At 44.3% G+C, this 21,292-nt stretch overlaps 1 protein-coding gene across 1 annotated transcript in view; it reads right to left on the bottom strand.

Moving 5' to 3' along the window:
• Positions 1-21,077, bottom strand: part of LOC126530580 (L-sorbose 1-dehydrogenase-like) — a 57,106-nt gene extending 36,029 nt beyond the window's left edge. The window contains exons 1-5 of the mRNA XM_050177844.2: positions 20,875-21,077; positions 17,319-17,521; positions 14,089-14,275; positions 6,426-6,557; positions 241-365 (exon numbers count right to left, since the gene is read on the bottom strand). Coding sequence (XP_050033801.1) covers positions 241-365; positions 6,426-6,557; positions 14,089-14,275; positions 17,319-17,521; positions 20,875-21,046 — 819 coding nt within the window. The 5' untranslated portion in view covers positions 21,047-21,077. The remainder of the gene's footprint in view (positions 1-240; positions 366-6,425; positions 6,558-14,088; positions 14,276-17,318; positions 17,522-20,874) is intronic.
• Positions 21,078-21,292: the final 215 nt, after the last annotated feature.

The following is a 21,292-nucleotide window of genomic DNA, read 5'->3' on the forward strand; positions in this document are numbered from 1 at the left end:
ATGTTTCTTCTACACTTTCTCTAGATTGTCCATTTGTTTTTATACTGTGAGTGTTTCTCTCGAGAACCTTTGTAGGATTATATTAGAATTTCTTTAAATATTCTCCTGCGCGAGAGCTTTAATTCCCGTGAATTTCTTTCACCTTGCGGATTCACCGATAAATTAGGCGGTGTATCAGTGCAAATTGAATGAAATGCACTAGAAGATGCTGTTCACTGAACTGCTGCGCTCGGCACGTACCTTCGTGGCATGGCTGAACAGGGCGACGTGCAAATTTTTCCGTGTCCCAACGACGGGCTGTATGAAGGCCTTGCTCGCGCTGAAGCGCTCACCGTTCGCCACGTTCGTCTGCAGGCGAGAGCATCCTGGACGCAATGTTCATGTTGCCAATTATCAGCTGTTTCTTCTTTCTTTTTCTGGGCGATATACAAACTTATACAGAACTAGAACCAAGAAAGCACTGCCGTGGTTACAGCGGCAGCAATTCTTCAATTAGTACAATATATTTTAGTGATAATACAATATATATTAGCGTGCATGTGACATCAGCAAAGTGGTGGGGACAGCGAAGATACTATTTCTGCATTAACTTCGTCGTGTAGAAATCCTCCATTGACGCTCCCAACGAACCAGAACTTACTTGATGTTCACGTGGACAGTGTCCCTTTGACGGCGTTCATATATACTGGAGCCCAGGTATCCATAATGAGTTGTAACTTCCGTCGTCGACTGAGGAAGGTTCTCACGCCTCCTACAACTCGAGCCATACGTGTGGCCGATGGTAGCACTGTTGACGTCAATGGAATGTGTACTTCTCCTATCAGTATCGCCGACCGCCATGTTCCTGTTCTTTTTACAGTGCTGACCAATCGTCCCCATGTCCTAATCCTCGGACTCGACCTTCTTACGGCGCATTCAGCTTTGATCGACTGTTCTGCGGTACCCTTTTCCTCGAACTTCCTCTACTCGCGCATATTCGTGCCGAACTGCTGAACAACTTTCACAGTTCGGCATATTCGGCCGAACTGCGTAACACTATTACGGCGATAGCATGTGATGTTGCAGAGGACGCAGCTTTAATCTTAAGCTATGGTAGCTATATGCAATAGAGCGTTCGCTAACTATATACACCGTACCGTAGACACCAAATCATGTGGATGCAGAGCGCGAGATTTCGATGTAGCGACGTCTCGAGGATGAAGGCAAGAAGGCAATGTATAATACTTGACGAGTAAGAATGGTGACTATATGTGTGGGCCTGATATATGTAATGATACTTAAGCACTCTGAACCCCTGTACCACACTGGCACAAATCTATTCTGCCGCGTTCGTGAACAACTCAATGAAGCGACAAGCGCTACCGAAATATTGTGACTGTAACAACCATTTACCCCAAAGCGCATCATTCCTTTAATAACGTGAATGCTTTTGCAGAAGCGTTCGGCTATTCGCAGGCATTGGCAATCATCCTGGATGGTTACTCCACATTGTTTTTTAGTGTTTTGTTTGATTTCATTTGATGTGTGCCTTGAGGTAGCTGGCCACCGCGCACGCGTCAGGTGCACTAGTTCATTTATATATTCGCAACTTGCTATAATAAAATCCTCTTGGCAGTAAGTGCTTGGTCTAGCCTCGCCCTTCCTGCTATTTTTGTTTGCGACGTTCCATTTACTGTGAATGACCAACTTGCCTATTTGTAAATTATGAGCCTCCCACGTTTTCGTCCGCAGTTTTATGAACGCAGTTGTATCCCTAAAGCAGTTCCTGCTTTCCCTGACAATGAGAATAAGCTTATTACCATGCAAGATAGTCTTGCGTCGTATGATTGCGTACATCTAGGCGCAGGAGTGGCTACTGTGATGCCCGCGAGTCAGACGTGGGTTATACGCAATGCAAAGTATACCAGGGGAATACTTTTCTTGACAGTGAAGCCAAAGGTACGACACTGCAGCGCATCCTATTTGTGTGCGCCACCAAGAAGTTCCTCGGTGTCATCTATAATGTCAATGTTTCTTTAGTTCAAAAGAAATTCTAGCTAATTAAATAATTTAGTGGCCGCACTCGTGTGGCTGCATAAATAAACATACCAACTGTAGATCGCTTGCCAGTAAGCTTCGTTGGTTGATTTTCTTATATTTTTTTTGAGGACCGCACAACGTTTTTTGTGTGATTGCCCTCCGTCATTACGAGTGGTTAATATGGCGTTCCCCTTGTCCGTCGGGCACATCTGTTGCCGACGTCTCACCGTTGTAGTCGAGGCAGGGAACAGTTACGTTAATTTAGGCAAGCAGTGGTCGTCTTAGCCCACGAAGCAGCTCGTGTGCAAAGCCTACACCGGTGCACCGTGCAGTCAGTCCGGTGCATACACAGTTGCGGCGTTCCGGGCTGTCAACGCGCTCACCGATGTGAGTGAACGCACTGTCGCCAGGGATCAAAATACGAAGCTCTCCGTGAGCCTCTGAAATCCCCAAAGCACAAGAAACTGAAGTTCGCACGTAAATGCGGCAGCTAGGTCGCCTTTACGTGCTAGGTTCCAGGTCCACGTAACGTTCACAACCGTTGCGCTGCGACATGAAGTGCGCGGTTACTGAATGCGCATCGAGGTACCGACAGTTGAAAAGATCCGCAACGATGTGGTCGAGGACCCCGACCTGGAATAAATAATTAGGTAAATAAATAAATAAATAAATACGAAGGGTGCATAAGGAATAGATCTGTTTACAGAAATATATATTGTCTCAATGAAACGTGAGCCAACGCTGGCCACCCGAAGGAGACGGTGCCGCGGGAAGGCGCGTTTAGCCAAGGGCTACTTACTGGGCTTCAGCCCCAAGCGGAAAGTGAGGGGGAAGGCGACTGATCGCCTTCCATGCTGGAAGCGGTAATGCATTTTTGATGGAGTGTGCCTGGTTTTCGAGAGGAAAAAAAATGGATTGCAGAGACTGCCGTGGGGAAATGAATGACGCATTTCTGAGCAGCTTCTACGAAGCATAAAGTCCACATTGTTATTGTCATGAACAATGTGTCGTATTACAGCACTCTGGCATAGCAGGTGCCTGCTTCAACTCAAGACCTTAAGATTCAATCTTATAGCTGCGGGACAAAAGCATCCCTTTTTTCCGACAACCATCTGAAAGACAAACTACTGTAGCTGGTCAGTCGAAGCAAGCACCGGTTTTAAGCATATCAAATGACCACGGCTGCGGAAGCTGACGTCGTTCGGTTGCCTCGGTATTATTGCGAGCTCGATCGGATTGAGCTCGCGTGGAGCCAATTCGACGGCTTTGTTGCTACCTACAACCTGGCGTTCAAGCTTGAAGCTGTGGAAACTTGCTTTACGATGTAATCACACATATAATCAAATAAAACTGATACTGGAACGTCGGTAATGAGTATCAGCTTATAAAGGAGGTGCGGGAGCAAGACTTACATTAACGAAAAAAAATACTTTCAAGGCTTGGACTCCAGCGCTTGTGGGGAATGCGGCAACAGTGCCATAAGCGGAATTCCAGAAACCGAATGTATGTTTAACTGTTTCTTTCTCATGTGCTTACTGTTGAAGCAGGAGATGAGCGGTTCTACAGGTGCTAAAAGATGCAAGTGGTTTTAACTGCTCGTTGGACTTCGGCTATGCTGGAAATTTTGTTTTGTATTTACCTGAGTCTACCCCACGCATTACCGGGAACGCATAATAAATCATTGAACCACATTTTCACATTCTACCTGATATATATACATATATATATATATATATATATATATATATATGCGTGTGTGTGTGTGTGTGTGTGTGTGTGTGTGTGTGTGTGTGTGTGTGTGTGTGTGTGTGTGTGTGTGTGTGCTTCTGACAAGGCATAAAAAAAGGTCACATTGTTTTCGGAACTAAACTGTTGATAGTTTGCGCTCTGTGGGTGTCACCTTCTTGCTTCTTTTGCCCGTCTTTTACGCGCAACGCTACACATTCGTACGTGGACCAGTACGGGTGCAAGGTTGTTCGTGTTTCAAACTGCAGAATGATTCGGATTCGAAAGCGAAAACTAATTCCGCTCTGACAATCCGTCTACTTGCGGACTGATAAATTTGCGCAAGCTCCATCTCTGCAGCACTGGCTTTATTGCCCAAAAATCTCCCCGCGTACAGGGACTGTCCCCAAGGCTAACGCTCGTGCTCATAAATGCCCTTTAAGTGGAAGCGCATCCTTGAATGGGCCCAATGAACTCCTGATGTGAATTTGCCGAAGGTCACGCAATGAGTTTATTGGGCACCTTCAGGCCACGGGCGTAATCAAGATTAAGCCAAGCATGGGTTTCTAGTTAACGCGCATTTCTGAATATGCGGTAAGTGTCTGCCGTTCAAGCAGACTAAACTGCCATATTATAACGCCAAAACAAATTACAAAAAAAAAAACTGAAATTGCAGTAAATTCTCCTACATATAGTGCTCTTTCTATATGTGTCTGTCTTACTGTTATTGATCATAAAAGGTCGCTAATTAAAAACATTGCGTGAAACTCATAAATTAATAGATTGTGAAAGTGAAAGTGGTCGTTTGCCCGACTGTAGTGCTGAGTGACGAAGAAAACCAAAAGGTATCTTTTTTAGTATTCGGCTGGATGACGACATTCTCTTTCCTGAACATGCTCCACGTTGCGGTCTTCTGCAGCACTCATATTCCATAATAGATTACATTGCTGCTAGTCAAATGTATTTCTCTTACCACGATGGGAGGCTTAATGAACTATAAAGCACGCCAAAATTGATGTGTCTCGTTGGCGCGATTTGAACTCCTTGTACAAGCTCCACGTGAAGTGCAGTACATGAAAGTGTCTGGTCTGGAGAAGTTGCTTTTTTCTGGATATACGATGGTTCTATTGTGTTAGTGCAGAAATAAATATTACTGGGAGATATCAAGAAAATTTTCCGCAATCGAAGGTAGCCGTTGCTACAAGATATAAAACCTCGGTCTTCTTCTAAAAAGTTGTTCGCCCCATGTTTTCGATGCGACAGCGAAGGAAAGAAATCAGTCGTAATTTCTTGCAGAACGACTCATCTCTATACTGCAAAGTAAATAGCTTTTGAAGACTATTCCATCTATGTACACTGCTACGTATATTTTTTTTATCTTCAACACTAGGAACTCGGGAAGAAGTAGTGATTTGAAACAAGCAAGTTTTGACACACATTTTACTTGTTGGTTCCTATGTTCTTAAATAAGGTGCTTTCCCTTCTCACAATAGCGGAAAGGCTAGTGGTGTTGGGAAGGGTGTCCTGAAGGATGAACAAAACTGTTTAATCGTAACGTAAAGTAAGCTGCCGCAGAACATTCTCCAGGTGTAACGCTCAGGGGAAGTTTAGCCCCAAGCGACATTCGGTGTTCCTGTAGTAGCTTAGCATAGCACTGTGTCATTCACCTCTATATCAGCGCAGATACAGATACAGATCATACGTTTGCGTAAGTGCTTTATTCACAGTGAGGGTACACTTTGGTTTACAGAAGATCTTTCTTGCAATTCGAACCCTGAAGCTCAATTGTTACGAGATCACAACAACCTAGCAATCTCACAGTGCTCTTCGGTTGCTACTTGTACATTTCCAACATCTTCCGACCAGAGTTCGCTGATCCCGTTAAATTTAAAAGGGCGGTCTGGCTTAGGATGCATAACGGTGTACACTCCAGAAGGGCACATAGCATGTTGCATATGGACGTAAGAGTCACATGAACAAATTTTTTTAAGTATTTACGAATCACACGAATACGCCAGCGCACACGGAAGCTGTCAATAAATCTAATCGTGTATACCTGCAACATATTTTGTGCTCCGGTGAACAGATTTGAAAAGCGCATTGCTTTTAAGTATACTGTAATCATTCTTGATTAACCACTTTCCAGCTGAGATCATGGTGCCGTTGCGACTAAGAATGCACACGTAAGCATCTGACAGGTTATAACGCACCTGTCTAGGTAAACACGAACGCGAGGGTGCCAGCGAGCTCTCCTTCTGAATTAGGAGGGGTGAGATGTACTGTGGTTCTGTGATTCTGTTTCATCCATTAAAATATTGATACATCCATATTGCGTGTTTGTTGTGGCCGATGCACGTGGGCGCCCCGACGAAGACGACGAACGCTCTCTGGCTCTTGAGCTGTCGGCTGAACTGGCCAGCGTTGCATTATATTTTGTAAATATACTTTTTAAAAAGTCTCCAGCCTTAATCCTTCGTTCGCGTAACAACATCAAGGGTTCGTGTGAGCTGCTTAGCGGTAATCTTTTGTTCTGTCACCTATAATAAAAACGTGGGAGGTAGCGCGCGGTTTTAAACAGCACAGCTGGCTAAGTGTGGATTCGTCGGTTAGGAATAGCGAGAGCCTGCTTTTAGACACCAGCGGGAGTAACCCATGAAAATTCAACGCAAGATTGTACCCACCAAGCTCCGCGGCACCATTGTAGTCGACGACAGGAAATCCCGACTGCAAGCACGCTTCCAGGAGCAGATGGCTGAGCCGTGAGCTCGCGTTGGCGTAGCTCACTGGTACTTCGCCGCCCGTTCCGTGGTACTCTGCCAGAGAAAAAGAAAGGAACACCAAACGTGTCGAGAGCACACAAAGACGTTGCTTCGATTTATTTACGTGTGATACTACATTCTTCAGAGAGAGCTGTACCTAACCACAACTCATGCCACGCGTATTTTGGATGTATTTTCGGCGCCGATGGATCACGTCACGTGGTGTTCGCCCTTCTGTTGCATTCCGCATGCTCAATAATTGCAGCAGTCGATACTCCTTAAGAAGGTCCTGCGGCAGTGTTCTTGCGATATGTTAATCTCGGTTTTAAGGGAAAGCAATGCCATATACAAAGACTGGCAACTGGGAACGAAAGCTGTTTGATTCTAAGCACACCAAAAGAGAGGCAGCCACTTTTGCATTTCAGCCACCTGATGTTGGGCGATGACGTTATCTATCTCGTTCAATCAAAAACGCACACTATCCCACCATAAAACTACAGAATTACTGGTTGGACGCACCTTTGAAAACCTCCCGATTCCTGCATAACATCTATATTGTGAACTTCCCTAAGACTGCGGCATAACTTTTTTTTCATATTATGCTGTTATTCCCGAGTTTTGGAAAAGATAATCTGGAAAAAAAATGCATAAAAAAGAAATTTTCCCGTGTAGGCAAAATAGCTCCAAAGACCAGTTGGTTGCACTAATAGCAATGTCGTCTGAACTCACGTGACCACAATACGTACTTAAAAAAAAGAAGAAACACATAACTGTAATTTAGCTATTGGTAGATGAATTTTCTGTGCCACTTAGTTTTTTCATGTGGGACAAGGGCAGTGTTTCCAACAACCTTTGCATCCGAAAGTTGTGGAATTGTTTTCCGCTTGCGGCAAGTTGTTTTTTCATCCACTTTCATTCCCATTAATTTATCGTTTCGTTATTTATTTATTTATTTGTTTTATTTACTCATTTCGGATACTTTCCTGGCCCGAAGGCATTACAGAAAGGAGTGGTAAGTGAGAAAGAAACAGTAGATAATTATACAATACTAGGTATTGCAAAACGGCAGAAAATACAGCAGTCTTGAAGTTGTCAACGTCAGAAATGGCAGCGATGGAGGGAGGAAGGTCGTTCGAGTACGCGCTGGTTTAAGGAATAAAAGAACCGTGACACACTTTTGTTCTAAAAGTGGGACACCAACTTTAAACATGTGATAGAAACGGGATGAAATGTATGAAGGGCGAATAATAAGATGATCCTTTAATAGTGGGTTGTGGTGATACAGCCTGTGGAAAGGACACAGTCTAAAATATTTACGGCGCAATAAATGGTCGATTAAGTAAGCGTGTTTTTCCTGGAAGTAATGCTGGCGTAACGGGAATAGTTAGATAAGATTAAACATGCTGCGCGATTCTGGATAGATTCTAGTGTGTTTATCAGTGTGATTTTATACGGATACCATACTGTGGATGCATATTCTTGCTTTGGTCGCACTAATGTTTTGTAGAGGGTAAATTTTATCGGCATAGACGCAGCAGAGAAATTTCGACGCAAGTATCCAAGAACCCGGTCAGGGTTATTAGTAACGTGTTTGATGTGCGTATGCCATGATAAGTTCCGTGAAATATGAACACCTAGGTATTTGTACGAGTTGATGGATTCAAGAGAAGTATCGTAAAGTAAGTAAACACGCGTGTTGTCAGTGTTAGCGCGGCCAAATACGTGCATTGTTTTACATTTATTAACGTTTAGTCGCATGAGCCATTTATCGCATCAGCTGGATATGCTTCTAAGATCGTCTTGAAGGCTATCAGAATCAGTGTGGTTAGTTATCTTGCGATAAATGACGCAGTCATCTGCGAAAAGCCTGATACATGAATGGGAAATGCATATAGGAAGGTCGTTTATGTAAATCAGGAAAAGCAGAGGTCCCAGTACCGATCCCTGTGGTACACCCGATGTTGCGGAAGTGCGAGAGGATGAACACTCATTAGGCGAAACGTGCTGAGTTCGATTAGACAGAAAGCTTTTAATCCAGTTTAGTAGATTAGGGTCAATGTTAAGCATGCTAAGTTTAAGAATGAGGAGATCATGTGAAATAGCGTCGAAAGCTTTTCAAAGTCCAAAAACACGCAGTCTACATCGAAACCCATGTCAGTATGGATAAATAGGTCATTAGTAAAACATAGTTGCATTTCACATGAAAATGATTTTCTCAAACCGTGCTGTTCACTCGAAAAGAAGAAATTTGGCTCAAGGAAATCAATCAGATGAGAATGTATAGTATGCTCTAATATTTTGCTTGGTATACTTGTCAGTGATATAGGACGATAGTTATCAGGGGAATGAGTGTTAGCTGATTTAGGGACCAGAACAACCTTGCCAACCCTCCAATCGCTTGGAAGTACCGAGGAACCTAGAGACTGGGAAAAGAGCATCGAAAGCATAATCGAAGAATATGGTTCAGTAATTTTAAGCATTTTACAGTTGATTGAATCTTCACCTGATGAAGAATATATTCTCAGGTTTTCAATCAACTTTTGTATGCCGACCCAATCTATATAAACGGAGTTCATTGGTAAATAAGAGCATTTAGTTACCGACGGTAGAGTGGCAGGAGCACATTTGTGAAAACCGGAAGCAAATACATCATTCAAAACGGAACAGCACTGCTTCTGAGGGATCGCGACATTGTCAGAACGGACTAGCTGGATTGTTTTGCTTTCTTTGCCACCAACAATATTCCGTAATTTACGTGGATTGGACTGCAAAAGTAATGGGAGGGTGTGATAAAAAAATTTTTTTTTGCATTTGTAATAGCGATAGTATATTGTGCGTGAATGCAATGATATGCTGCTTAGCGTTCGGGAATGTTAGATGCTTTGGTGCGACGAGAAATACGCTTATTTTTGTTGCGCAGACGGCGTAGAACTCCAGTAAACCATGGCTAGGCAGGATTCAAAACAATCTTTCTTTTAGGCACATAGCGATCTATTAGTGTTAGCAGTTTGTTCTTGTACAATAACCAGTTCTCTTCAACGGTACGTTCAAAAAAGTTGACTGTGTAGTCAGAAATGAGTGATTCTATTTCATTTGTAATGGATGTGGTATCGGCGGCATTGTAATCACATATAGTTTTAACGGTTTTCTTCGAGCAAACTTTCTTCTTAAGTGTTAAGTGGAAAAACGAGTGGTCACTGATTCCTTTAAGGTATGTTGGAGGAGAAACCAAATCTGCAGCTGTTGTAAAAAAGGGATCTAAAGTATTAGAGGAAGCGCTGGTAGTGCGTGTGGGCTCATGAATCAGCTGGGTTGGATTAAAATCGGCGTAGATGTCTAAAAAAGGGGTGCACTCGGAACATGACTGCTTAAGGGAGGGAACACCATTTTGCCACACTATGTTTGGAAAATTTAAATCACCTGGTAACAACAAATGGGATTTTGGGAATCCAATAATTAATTTGTTAAGGACATCATGAAGGTAAGTGCAGAAATTGGTAGTATAGGATGGGGACCTACAACACGCGCAAAAGATGAGGTCGCCAGTGGTAAAAGCAACATGAGTGCGAACTATTTCTAATGGTGAGTCAATGGAGATAGTGAAGGAATGATTATCAGAGCTCACGGCAATCAGTACACCTCCGCCTGCACGGAAATCGCGATCGTACCTGTAAAAGTTATGTTTTTTGAAAGTGTTACTTATTCGAATTACTTATTAAGCATAAGTAATTTCCCTTATGTTGTCCTTGGTGTCAGTGTTTGTTGGCTTCTTATGTTCTGTTTTGTCATGAAATATATGCAGCATAATCATTAAACGTGACGGCCTCTCGTCATTGGTTGACACCTGCTCAGTTATTTTAACCGAAACTTGACTCTCGGAAGAAGTAGATAGCTCAGAACTTTTACACTGCAAAAAAAAAAAGATTACAACTTCCACAGATGCGATCGTGGCACGCGTGCAGGCAGCGGTGTATTAATTGCAGTGAGTGATGAGTTGACTTCTTTCAATGTTCCCGTTTCATCACCATTACAATTGGTCTGCGTATACATCCATATTAACCACAAGGACATCATTTTTTGTGCCTGCTATCGCCCTCCTAGCAGGGTTTTCCTTTGAACTTTACCACGTTTTGCACAAATGAAAAATCAGGTACCATACAGCGTCCCCTTTTCTCATAGGAGTCTCCTTTTCCCCCTTTTGTCTTAGGAATGACCTTAACCCAGTGGCGAATAGCGGTTACTCAGAATGTGAAGCGTTTATTGACACCTGTTTTATTCTTACTCAATTAGTTAACCTAGGTCTTCGAGTGCAACCATCCTAGGCTTATTACTAACTTCTCACCTATCAATGGTACAATCAGTGTCGTTTTTGCCAGATTTGAGTGATGATGCTGCCAAACAGTTCGATTTATTTAATACTTCACCCCATGGAGACAAAGCTGTGAAGCCTATCAGAGATTACGCGAAAGGGAACTTCAGTTTGATAAAAGCTGAGCTTTAAATTCCTTTGAACAAGTTCGTATCATGCTTCCCTGATAAGTCTGTACACGAAAACTGGCTTCTTCAAAAATCACAAGTATTCGAACTTACTAACCGCTACATACAACTTCGCACTATCAAAGGAAGAATTGCGCACCTTAGTTCACAGCATTACTGAGACGCTTGCCCAATAAGACGCAGTGTCTCTACAGAAAAGCCGAGCTATCACCTACTCCGGCACGTTGGGCAGTATATCGTACTACAGAAAGCAGCTAAACGCATGCTCTTTCACTCGCTAAGATTATATTTTTTTCAAACAATGCTTCCGCCTTTGTTATTAACCAATCCACGAAAATTTTGGCAAGTGGTAAACAGTCATACTAAACAGACAGTCGAATTAACCAAGGCCAGCGATGTTGTTGTCTCCAGGCATGATTGTTACTCTGTACTTAACGCTGTATTATCTGTCATTTGTTAATACCGAACCAATTTCATTTCCTGAAACTACCACATATAATTTTTTCCTATGGACCCTATTGTTATAGACGTCGCTGGGATAAGCCACCTAATCCGTAATATAAAGCTTTCCTCCCCTTGTGTAGACAGCATAAACCCGAAGTTTCTCAAAAATACTAAAACCTACTCGCCCATCATACTTGCTATGATTTTTTTCGCAGTCCCTAGAACATGGTGTGCTCCCGGACGATTGGAAGAGCGGGAATATAGTCCTCTTGTACAAGACCGGTTGTAAACATAACCTTGATAACTATAGACCCCTTTCGCTTACTAGCATACCTTGCAAACTCATGGAGCATATCATTCATTGTCAGCTGGTAACATTTGTGGAAACAAACTCTTTGTTCACCACACAACAACACGGGTTTAGAAAGAATTCCTCCTGCGAAACGCAACTTTTTTCTTTCGCTAACGACTTATTTACCACTTTAGATATTTCTGCCTCCACGGACTGCATTTTCATAGATTTTGCGAAGGCATTCGATTCGGTATGTCATGAATTACTACTCTTTGAACTACGCACGCTAATTTAGAGCCTAACGTAATAAAACGGATAGAGTGCTTCTTCTTTGGGCGCACGCAGTTCGTAACACTTAACGACCCCAACTCCACTCCTTGACTTGTGACATCCAGTGCACCACAGGGGTCAGTTCTAAGACCCTTGCTCTTTCTTGTTTACATTATTACCCTATCTAACAACATTTGTTCGTCCATAAAACTGTTCGCAGATGATTGCGCTATTTATCGTGGAATGCTAACTGCTAATGACCATCTAACACTTCAATCGGCTCTAAGTAATATAAATGCATGGTGCGAGACTTGGTTATTGAAACTGAATAATAATAAATGTAGGACAATGAGACTTACTCGCCGTACTTCTCACGATACACCATTTACTTATTCTCTTTATAACGTTCCCGCAACTCAGGTTTCCCCTTACACATACCTTGGTATTTATATTTCTCAGAACCTTTCCTGGCAAACTCAAGTTGATCACGTGACTAGCAATGCTAATCGTACTATTGGTTATATCAAACGCAATCCCACTAACTTAAAACTCTTGCTTTATAATACCCTAGTTAGGCCCAAGCTTCAATGAGCATCTTCCATTTGGGATCCTCATGTGACTTCACTTAACCTCAGCATAGAAGCCATTCAGGACCGTGCAGCACGTTTTATTTTACCCAACTATTCACGTACAGCAAGTGTAACTTCAATGAAATTCAATCTTGATTTGCTTGACCTGTCACTTAGTCGCACAATCTCACGTCTTTGTCTATTTCATAAGATCTATCATTACAATCCCACTTTAGGCAACTCTTTTTTGTCACCAGCATTGTACATTTCTTCCAGAAACGATAATCAGTTCAGGGTTGCTGTGCCATGTTGCCGCACTAACGTTCATTTCAATTCCTTCATTCCCACAACAAGCGGTGACTGGAACCACCTTTCCGTTTCCGTTGTTTCAATCGTCAATGCCAAAGAATTCAAAAACGTCCTTGTTAACAACTTGTTGTAACCCTTCTATGCTGCTAAAATGTGTATTCTTTTTTTGTTTTGATACCACCCACTCCTCTTTGTAATGCCTCAGCCCTGAGAGAAAATAAATGAAATGAAATGAAAGTAGGACGACTTGCTACCGACTATATATGCCATAGTGCGAGAAGTGCAACCATGACAGGATATGCTGTCCTCCTTTTGACTTCCTATGGTGCTTCATATCTCGCGCCACGGTACATAATACATTGAGGATAAAATGTTTATGCGAGAACTTTTCTTCTGCTAGTCTTACGTGTTAGCTGAACAGTGAATAAATCGTGGAAACAAGCATGGTGCAAAATACTTGCGTCTTCGAATTTTCCTTGTCACTTTACTTTCGACCAGGACTTCATGGCATTGCCATTGAATAATATCTAAGCAGCAATGCAGAATACCTTTACACCGTAGAGTGTAAGCGTCACACGTCATGGCGAAGTGCCCTTTTGCTGTTCATGGTCAATCCTCAATGCTCAAGCTAAAACATGGTCAATGTGTTTGGTCTTTAGAAAACCCTAACTCTGGAGGGTGTATTAATTAGTTCGGACATATTACGAATATAGCTCAAGAGTTAGAATTGTGCTACCTGACACAGGCAATAAAAAAAGTCATTTCCGCGGCAGTCGTTTTAGAGTGTTTGGTTTGAAAATTCTGATACATTTTTCATAGCGTTATTACTGGGGTGAAAAAATCCATTTATTTACCAATTTATGGCACTTCCGTGAAAATCTCATGATTTAAATAAATTATCTGATTGATAGAATCAGCAGAAATTTTCTTTTTCTCTCAAATGTGAGAAAATTTATGCTATTTCCATGGTTTCCTAATTCGTTTTTCTTGCCGGTGTGTTTCACTCGCATTTGAGTAAGAGTGGCCCTCGATCTAACCATTCATCTCAACGACTGTACAACACAAGCCCGCAATACCCATGGAACCTTAACTCATTACGCTGCAATTGCAACGTCCGCGAAAACCAAGAGATAACAAAGAGCTCCCCAGTGTTCCTTTCGAATGAAGGAGCGATCGCAAGCTGCGAGCGGAGCGGATTACTCACCGTCTGGCGTGTCCGCATGGTAGTCCTCGATGGCCTTGAAGTGTGGCAGGACGTCCTCGTAGGCCCAGCCCTTCGCTCCGTATTTGTTCGCCCACCGATCGAAGTCGCGCGGATGGCCCCTCGTGTAGTACATGTAGTTTATAACGCTGCTGCCGCCGAGGACCTTGCCCCGTGAGATGGAGAGTCGCTGCACATATGCAGATGATGGCATAACGTTGAAGAGGGCAGTGCAGTAGAAGCTCGCAGATATAGTTTGTAGGCATGCTATCAGTGTGCTACCGTCGCGTGGGGTGTACGGTACAAGCCTATGCTGTTCACCGTAATACTACATAAATGAATTCCGGCAGCAAGTTCAATTTTCTCTAGCGCACGGTGCCACTGGCCTAACCTTCGCTTTTCACATTGAAAAACGCTATCAACGTGCAGATACTACGCGTCTTCATGAGGTAAAATTCGCTGTTCATTTAGTTTACTGTGTAAAGACGGGGAAAAAAAGGTGTACTATCAGTTCATTTTACCAGTGTTGACATATGGGACAGAGACTTGAAGACTGACAAAAAGACTTGAGAAAAGTTAAGGAACGCACAAAGAGCGATGGAACGAAGATTTCTAGGCATAACGTTAAGAGGCAGAAAGAGAGCGCTTTGGATCAGGGAGCAAACCGGTATAGACGATATTCTGTTAGACATCAAGAGAAAAAAAAATATGTTTCTCTCCAGTGAGCCCGAATGGGAAGAAGCCCTTAAAAGCTCGGACCTCAAACTCCAACTCAAGGCCGTCCAGAGGGCCAAAAAACTGGCGGAGCATCACCACGTTCCCATCCCGACTTGGGCGTCGCCTACGGTTTCGGCCGGAGGAGTTCCTCGCGTGGGATCTCTAACGGCTTGAACCTCAGGAGCTCAACAAAGTTCTTGGCTGACTGACTGACTGATCTCACGCACTTGATTGCTTTAATTGAGGATATTTAACCGTGATCTGGACGGCTAGAGCTTAATTTCTTCAACGTTTAGTCTAACTCAAGAGTGGTGAGTTGATGCTAAACGTTACCTTGCGTACACCACTGCTGTTTGTCTGCGTAGTACGCCGAACACGCAGGGAGAGGTGTTTGCTTGAGGCGTTGTTCTGTGCTATATTTTATAACTTCTGAAAAGCTTGAGTGTTGTCATTTCCTCACATGGAACATCGCATTGTGGTAGAAGTATAAAATTTGAATTGGATTATGGAGCTGTACGTTCCACAACCAACCTCGGTTTAAGAGGCAAGCCGTAGTGGCAGACTGCGGATTAATTTTAACACCGTGATATTCTTTAACGTGCCCCCAAAATCTACATGCACGTGCGTTTTCTATTTCGGCCCCGTCGAAATGCGGCTGCCGCGATTGGGGTCAAATTCACATAATCTTGCAATGCCATAGCCGCAAAACCAACGCTGCGGGCACAGATGTGTTGATTTGACAATCGACCGCTTCCGTAGTGGGTCCTGGACCCTGCGATGCGCTTTAATGAATGCGGCTCTGCTTCTGCAAGCCCTGCGTAAGTTGCCCGCTCGACACATTTGCATAGCGTTTATTTTCCAGAAATAGCAGTAACCTACTGTACCGCACCTTGAACTTAAGATTTTCCTGTTGACCCGCAACCGCTGTCGTATAGAAGTGGCGTTTCCTTGCCTTCTCACGTCACCTCCCCCAGCTCACTTATATGGAAACTGCCTGTTCTACCTACTTCCCCTTCTTCTCTTCTCTCTACAGTTCTGTCTGCGTCCCCTCTGGCCTCGCACGTTAATAGAACGGGAGGCGCTGCAGTTTCTGCAATGCTTCTGAGGGGACTCACGGATAATTACAGCTATCAAGCCGCTAATGTGGCGACGGCCAGGGAGCTCCAGAAGGCATTGTGCGCATTCGACGTGTTGGGGTGAAAACGAGTTTCTCCCATCGTCATTCCTCTCTTACTCGCAACTGTTATTCATATACACGCTCTGAACCCCCCCACGCGGTGTGCTCGATAGCAGCCCACAGCAGCAGCAGCAGTGGGAAAGTCGAAGGAATAGCCAATGAAAGCTTCGCATTAAAGTTGCTGCTCGCCCCACTATAGCTGCCAAGCTTCTACTGCTGGCACTTCAACGATGGTCAACACATTGGAGTAAACGGCTGGGACTCATTATTGCATTGAGATTGAGGGAGCTATAAAGACTAACTTGATAAAGTGGAAGCTCGGGCGAATTGGTGATTCAGTATCGACATGTGTGCACCGGTCAAATTACGAGGGCAGAAGAAAGAACACAACAGAGCGACATGGTTGTGTTCTTTCTTGTGTTCTCCTCTTTTGCACTGTGCAGCCATATCAATATAGAGAATAAAGTTTTCAAAGTTGCTGCGGCGCCGCATTTCAGCGCCACCTATCATGTGCCCGCATAATTGCGCTCTTGCCAATTCTCTGCGCAGTACTTTACCTTTCCTATGCGATTTTCTTTATTCTTTGGGGATCCACGAATGACACCAGGATCTTCAGGCAACAGGCATCACTATTAGCGGAAGCACTAAGCCTAACTTACGACAACGATTGAAATCGTTTCGAGCCCCAGTGCTCTCGTGACCTTTGTGTGATACCTGTGGTTTACGTTGCTTAATGAAAACTACAAAGGCTTTCGTGTTGGCGGGCATAGTATGCAACTCCAGATAATGAAATCGGCAAGCGAACTGATAAGAGCAGCGCCCACCCAACAGACAGAACATACACTGTCAAGAACATGCCAAACTAGCAAAGGTGTGTCTTTGGGAGAAGCATCTGGCATGTTAATTAGACGCGTCTTCGTAATAGCGCAAGTGCACAAGCGGCGCTGGTCTATGCTCTTAATAACATTGGAGCTGTAAGAGACATCATAATGAAGGGCTATACTTTGTAAGGTTTAGCGCCTAGGCTTTTTCAGCATCCATCAAATGTGTTGCGGGAAAACAATAGTCTTTCTTAAGGAAAGCTTTTCACATAGAGAATACAAGAAATCGGGAGGACCATTACTAGACAAGGTACAGCCTGTTGAAAGACTTGAATGCCCAGCAGCGCGGTAATGGAGCACCCCCCAGACGAAGTCTACTCTGCACCTGACACTGACTCACGTGCGCTGTAGTGTTGCCTGTAAATGTTTCATACACCCTGCGCAACGCACTGACTGACCACTGTGGACATACAGCTTGTTGGAATCAGTGCGTCCAAGCTTGCTGGTGTCTGCCCTACCTGGTCTCGGTAAGCGAGGACACCGTTCTTCTGTGGCGTGCTCCAGTAATCCCAATCATCGTGGCCTCTAATGTTGAAGGGCGCCACTAGCGGGATTTGCCGCGAGGCGGTCTCCAGTCCTCCAGCTTCCAGAAGCAGCACCATGGCACTTGGGTCCGCCGATAGCCGGTTCGCGATTACGCAGCCCGCAGATCCACCGCCCACTGCGGAGAAGGAGTCACACATACTCAGGAAAAGAACTGGGGTATAAAAACTGGAGACAGGGACGTCCAGATGTATTTCATATAGAGTAGTTTCCTTGATGGGTAAGGCCTCACTTCAGTCGGGCGGGGCTGACGTGCTAAGCCATGAGTGGGCAGCCGTAGAGGAATTATAGGCGCGCCATAGCGTCAATACCCAGTCACGAAGTCGCACACGAAATTCCGATTGAAATGGGAGAGCTGGAATGGGTGATAGGTGTGTATCGGTACAACTTGTTCGTCCTTACGCAATTCACTGGGAGGATTCCCTAGCGCGCGTTATGTGAATCAGATTCAATGATTGTTCTCAGGATTTTCCGTCGTTTGCTTATACCTTCTTTTCTTTTTTTTCAACATGACCACCCATGTAGTAGGGGACTCGGGATTTACTTTGGCCATCAGGGATTTTTTAACCTGCTCATAAATCCAAGTAATGAGCATTTTTTGCGTTTCACGCCTATCAAGTCGCGGCCACACCAGACGAGATCGAACCTTCAATGTCGACCTCAGAAGAGCAACGCCAGAGCCGTTGGGCTACCGCTGCGAGTCTCCACCTAGCAATGCTACGACACCTGAAATATAATGTAAACGGGCCATATCAGGATTCGACAGGCACTTTCTAAGCTCTTGTATTCACCTTTATGTTTTTTTTTTTTACATTTACTTACTCTCCGCTATCACAATATTTACTGGACAACCTGAGGGAAAACACACAACGTGTTTTAGATATGCAGAATACTTCATTTGTTTCAGGGCAGTCGTTTGCAAGGGTTCATTACTCACGGAGTACAATAGGCTCAAGCAAGGGTGTTTTAGATATCCCACTAGGTAGCTCTGGCAATGTCTACCTCAACAGAGCAACGCAAGAGCCGTTGGGCTACCGCTGCGAGTCTCCACCTAGCAATGCTACGACACCTGAAATATAATGTAAACGGGCCATATCAGGATTCGACAGGCGCTTTCTAAGCTCTTGTATTCACCTTTGTTTTTTTTTTACATTTGCTTACTCTCCGCTATCACAATATTTACTGGACAACCTGAGGGAAAACACACAACCTGTTTTAGATATGCAGAATACTTCATTTGTTTCGGGGCAGTTGCTTGCAGGGGTTCATTACTCGCAGAGTACAAGAGGCTCAAGCAAGGGTGTTTGGGGCATCTTACCCGGAAGGTCCAACATTTCGTGCACCTTTTCAACATACCACTTATTCGGCAGATGTGAGAGAGAGTTGCAGTTCTGCGAACATCGGTGCTGAGGTGCAAGAGGAGTTCCAACTTACACTCGCACAATTAGGATGTTCAAAGTATAAGCCACTTTTATATATTTCTGTCATAGTGGCAACGATGAACTTGCACGCGAAACGCGTTGATCAATGGCTTCAAATCAGCAAGCAATTCGGCGTCACGAATAAGAAAACTTCTCGTCTGGGGAACTTCGTGGCCCGTCTGTGGCCATGTGGGGCTGCATACAGTTTTTGCTTTTTGTGTGCTTTATAATAGGCACTGGCAGTGCAAATAAAGTGCAAGCTCTGCTCTATCTTTCCATTTTCGCTGGTCCGTACAAGTGAGACACTAACAAAGCAATCACCCACCTGTGACATGGTAGTCAATCTTGGCGAGTTTAACCTTTTCATTCTGGACGCTAAGTTTGTTGTGAACTTTATTTCTGTGACCCTGCCACAAAGTGCAGACAGCTCGAGTGATGAATCATAGTTTTCGCGTTTTTATTCGATATCTTTATACTTATAAAAATCTAGTACCATGTCCCAATATATCTCCCCACGGCAACCACAGTTTCTAATGAAGGTCATTGAAAAGCTTTCACCCTAATAAGCAACAGTCACAGCAGTAACAAGGTACTGAATGTATGTTCTAAAGCTCACGTAGTTTTCTGGGCAGTATAAATTTCAACAAAAATTGGCTTCAAAAGTAATTACGCTTGCTGCCAAGTGCTCAAAACACACATGAAGGGAGCTCTGTTATCAACAAAGAAAAAAAAAAGAGAGCTAGCTCATTGACTGTGGCCACTGGCGATCTCAATCTTGACGCGATGACGAGCGCCAGAAGCAGGAAGCGCGCTGGATTGTCTCTAACGTTCACTGTTGCCGCAGCCTTTATCATTTCAGTGCGCATCTAAGCAGCCCAGCAGACTACGTCACCACCGACAATGCACGAACGGGAACACTTGGATGGGCGTGTGATTGCCCGTCGCAGATACGCTTTCATACTTCCCTTATAGCCAGCAGCCAATTTCGTGGCCTCCAGTGCTGCCACACCACTGGTGCACCGACGGCAATAGTGATGGCGCAAAGCGCTATCAGTGTCCGTATAACTGTTATCGCGATAAAATTATATGCAGAAGTAAACGTTTGCAGCGTTCGTTTATTTTCGAAGGCCAGCGGCACGGCATTTTGTGAGGCTAACGGTGACGACAGCCCCCATCATCATTAGAAGAAAGGGTTTGCGTTCTGAAGAGCGTTTCAGGCAGAGTTTGTACAGTAAATGTATTTTAAGAACGCATATTGCATACGATGTTCACCCCAAAAAACCGCTGCCGCATTACGAAAACACTTGTTCTATTTGTTCAGCCAAATCCATTTCCTTGCAAGAAGGTTGCCTTGTTTGCGTTTTGCCGAAGTTAATGTGTCAAAGCACATCTGCACTATGGGAGCGTAAATGCATATACACTGACGCGTTGAAAACATGGCTGATACCTCAGTAAAACCAGTGCTGCCTAATTACGGGTCGAGGTTGACTTGCTACACTGAAGACGTCCCAAGCTCCTCTACTTCATCTTGTTCGACATGGAAATCAGTGCGCATTGATGTATTTTCTAGGATGAACAAAGCGGTGCCGAAAGCGAACGGCCGCGAGGGCAGCAGAAACGCTGGGCAGCCGACACGCGCGGAGAGCCCTGTTACGTGCACCTTTGCGGCAGGCTGTGCGTCCGCCGTCGCTAACATAATGGGAGACTTTCTTGTCGTGAGGTGACGCAATATAATAAAATGTAATTCACTGCTTGTTTTTGCACATAAGCTAACTAGGCCTAACATGCTAACCAGCGAAGTCAGTACAGAGTCCATGACATGACACATTTTCAACTGCAGAATACCTAAAGGATGTATTTCTGAAATTTCACGGGTAGGTTTTGCGGTTTCGGTATACATTGGAGCGTGCACGCAAATGGAAGTGTGCGATTCATTTTTGAATGAAGTCTACATCGGATTGCGCTGCTGCTGCCAGGGATCGCGAACGCGACCTCGTGAGCAGCGGCACTGCGCCACATATAGCAGCTGCTTCGCCTATAGTTTCCTTACCAATGACATAGTCGTATTGCTGCCGCAGATGGCTGAGCTCATAATCTCGGAGCACTGGGAGGCTGTCGAAGGGCACGTGCGTTATCAGGTTGACCAAGGCCAGCATCAGACTTAGCTCGCTCTGAGGTGTGACCGAACCAGCCGATGAAAGGGAGCACGTCGTGGCATTCATGCCGAGGCTTATGACGATGCCCAGCGTTCTGTCTGGGCGACGGAAGTGTTTGTCCCCTGAACGCACGATAATTTTATAGTGCTTTTAGGCTATCATTCAATCATGACAGACAAAGGATGACAATGTGCCTCATGAAGTGAAGAGGATGCTACCTTCACAAAAGGCTGGCACTTGTTGCGCTATGTTGGTTCATTTCGTCAACGGTGAAAACACGTATTATGCAGATGAGTGGGCGCAATGTGCCAC

The sequence above is a fragment of the Dermacentor andersoni genome, chromosome 4, assembly GCF_023375885.2.
Source record: "Dermacentor andersoni chromosome 4, qqDerAnde1_hic_scaffold, whole genome shotgun sequence".
NCBI lineage: Eukaryota > Metazoa > Arthropoda > Arachnida > Ixodida > Ixodidae > Dermacentor > Dermacentor andersoni.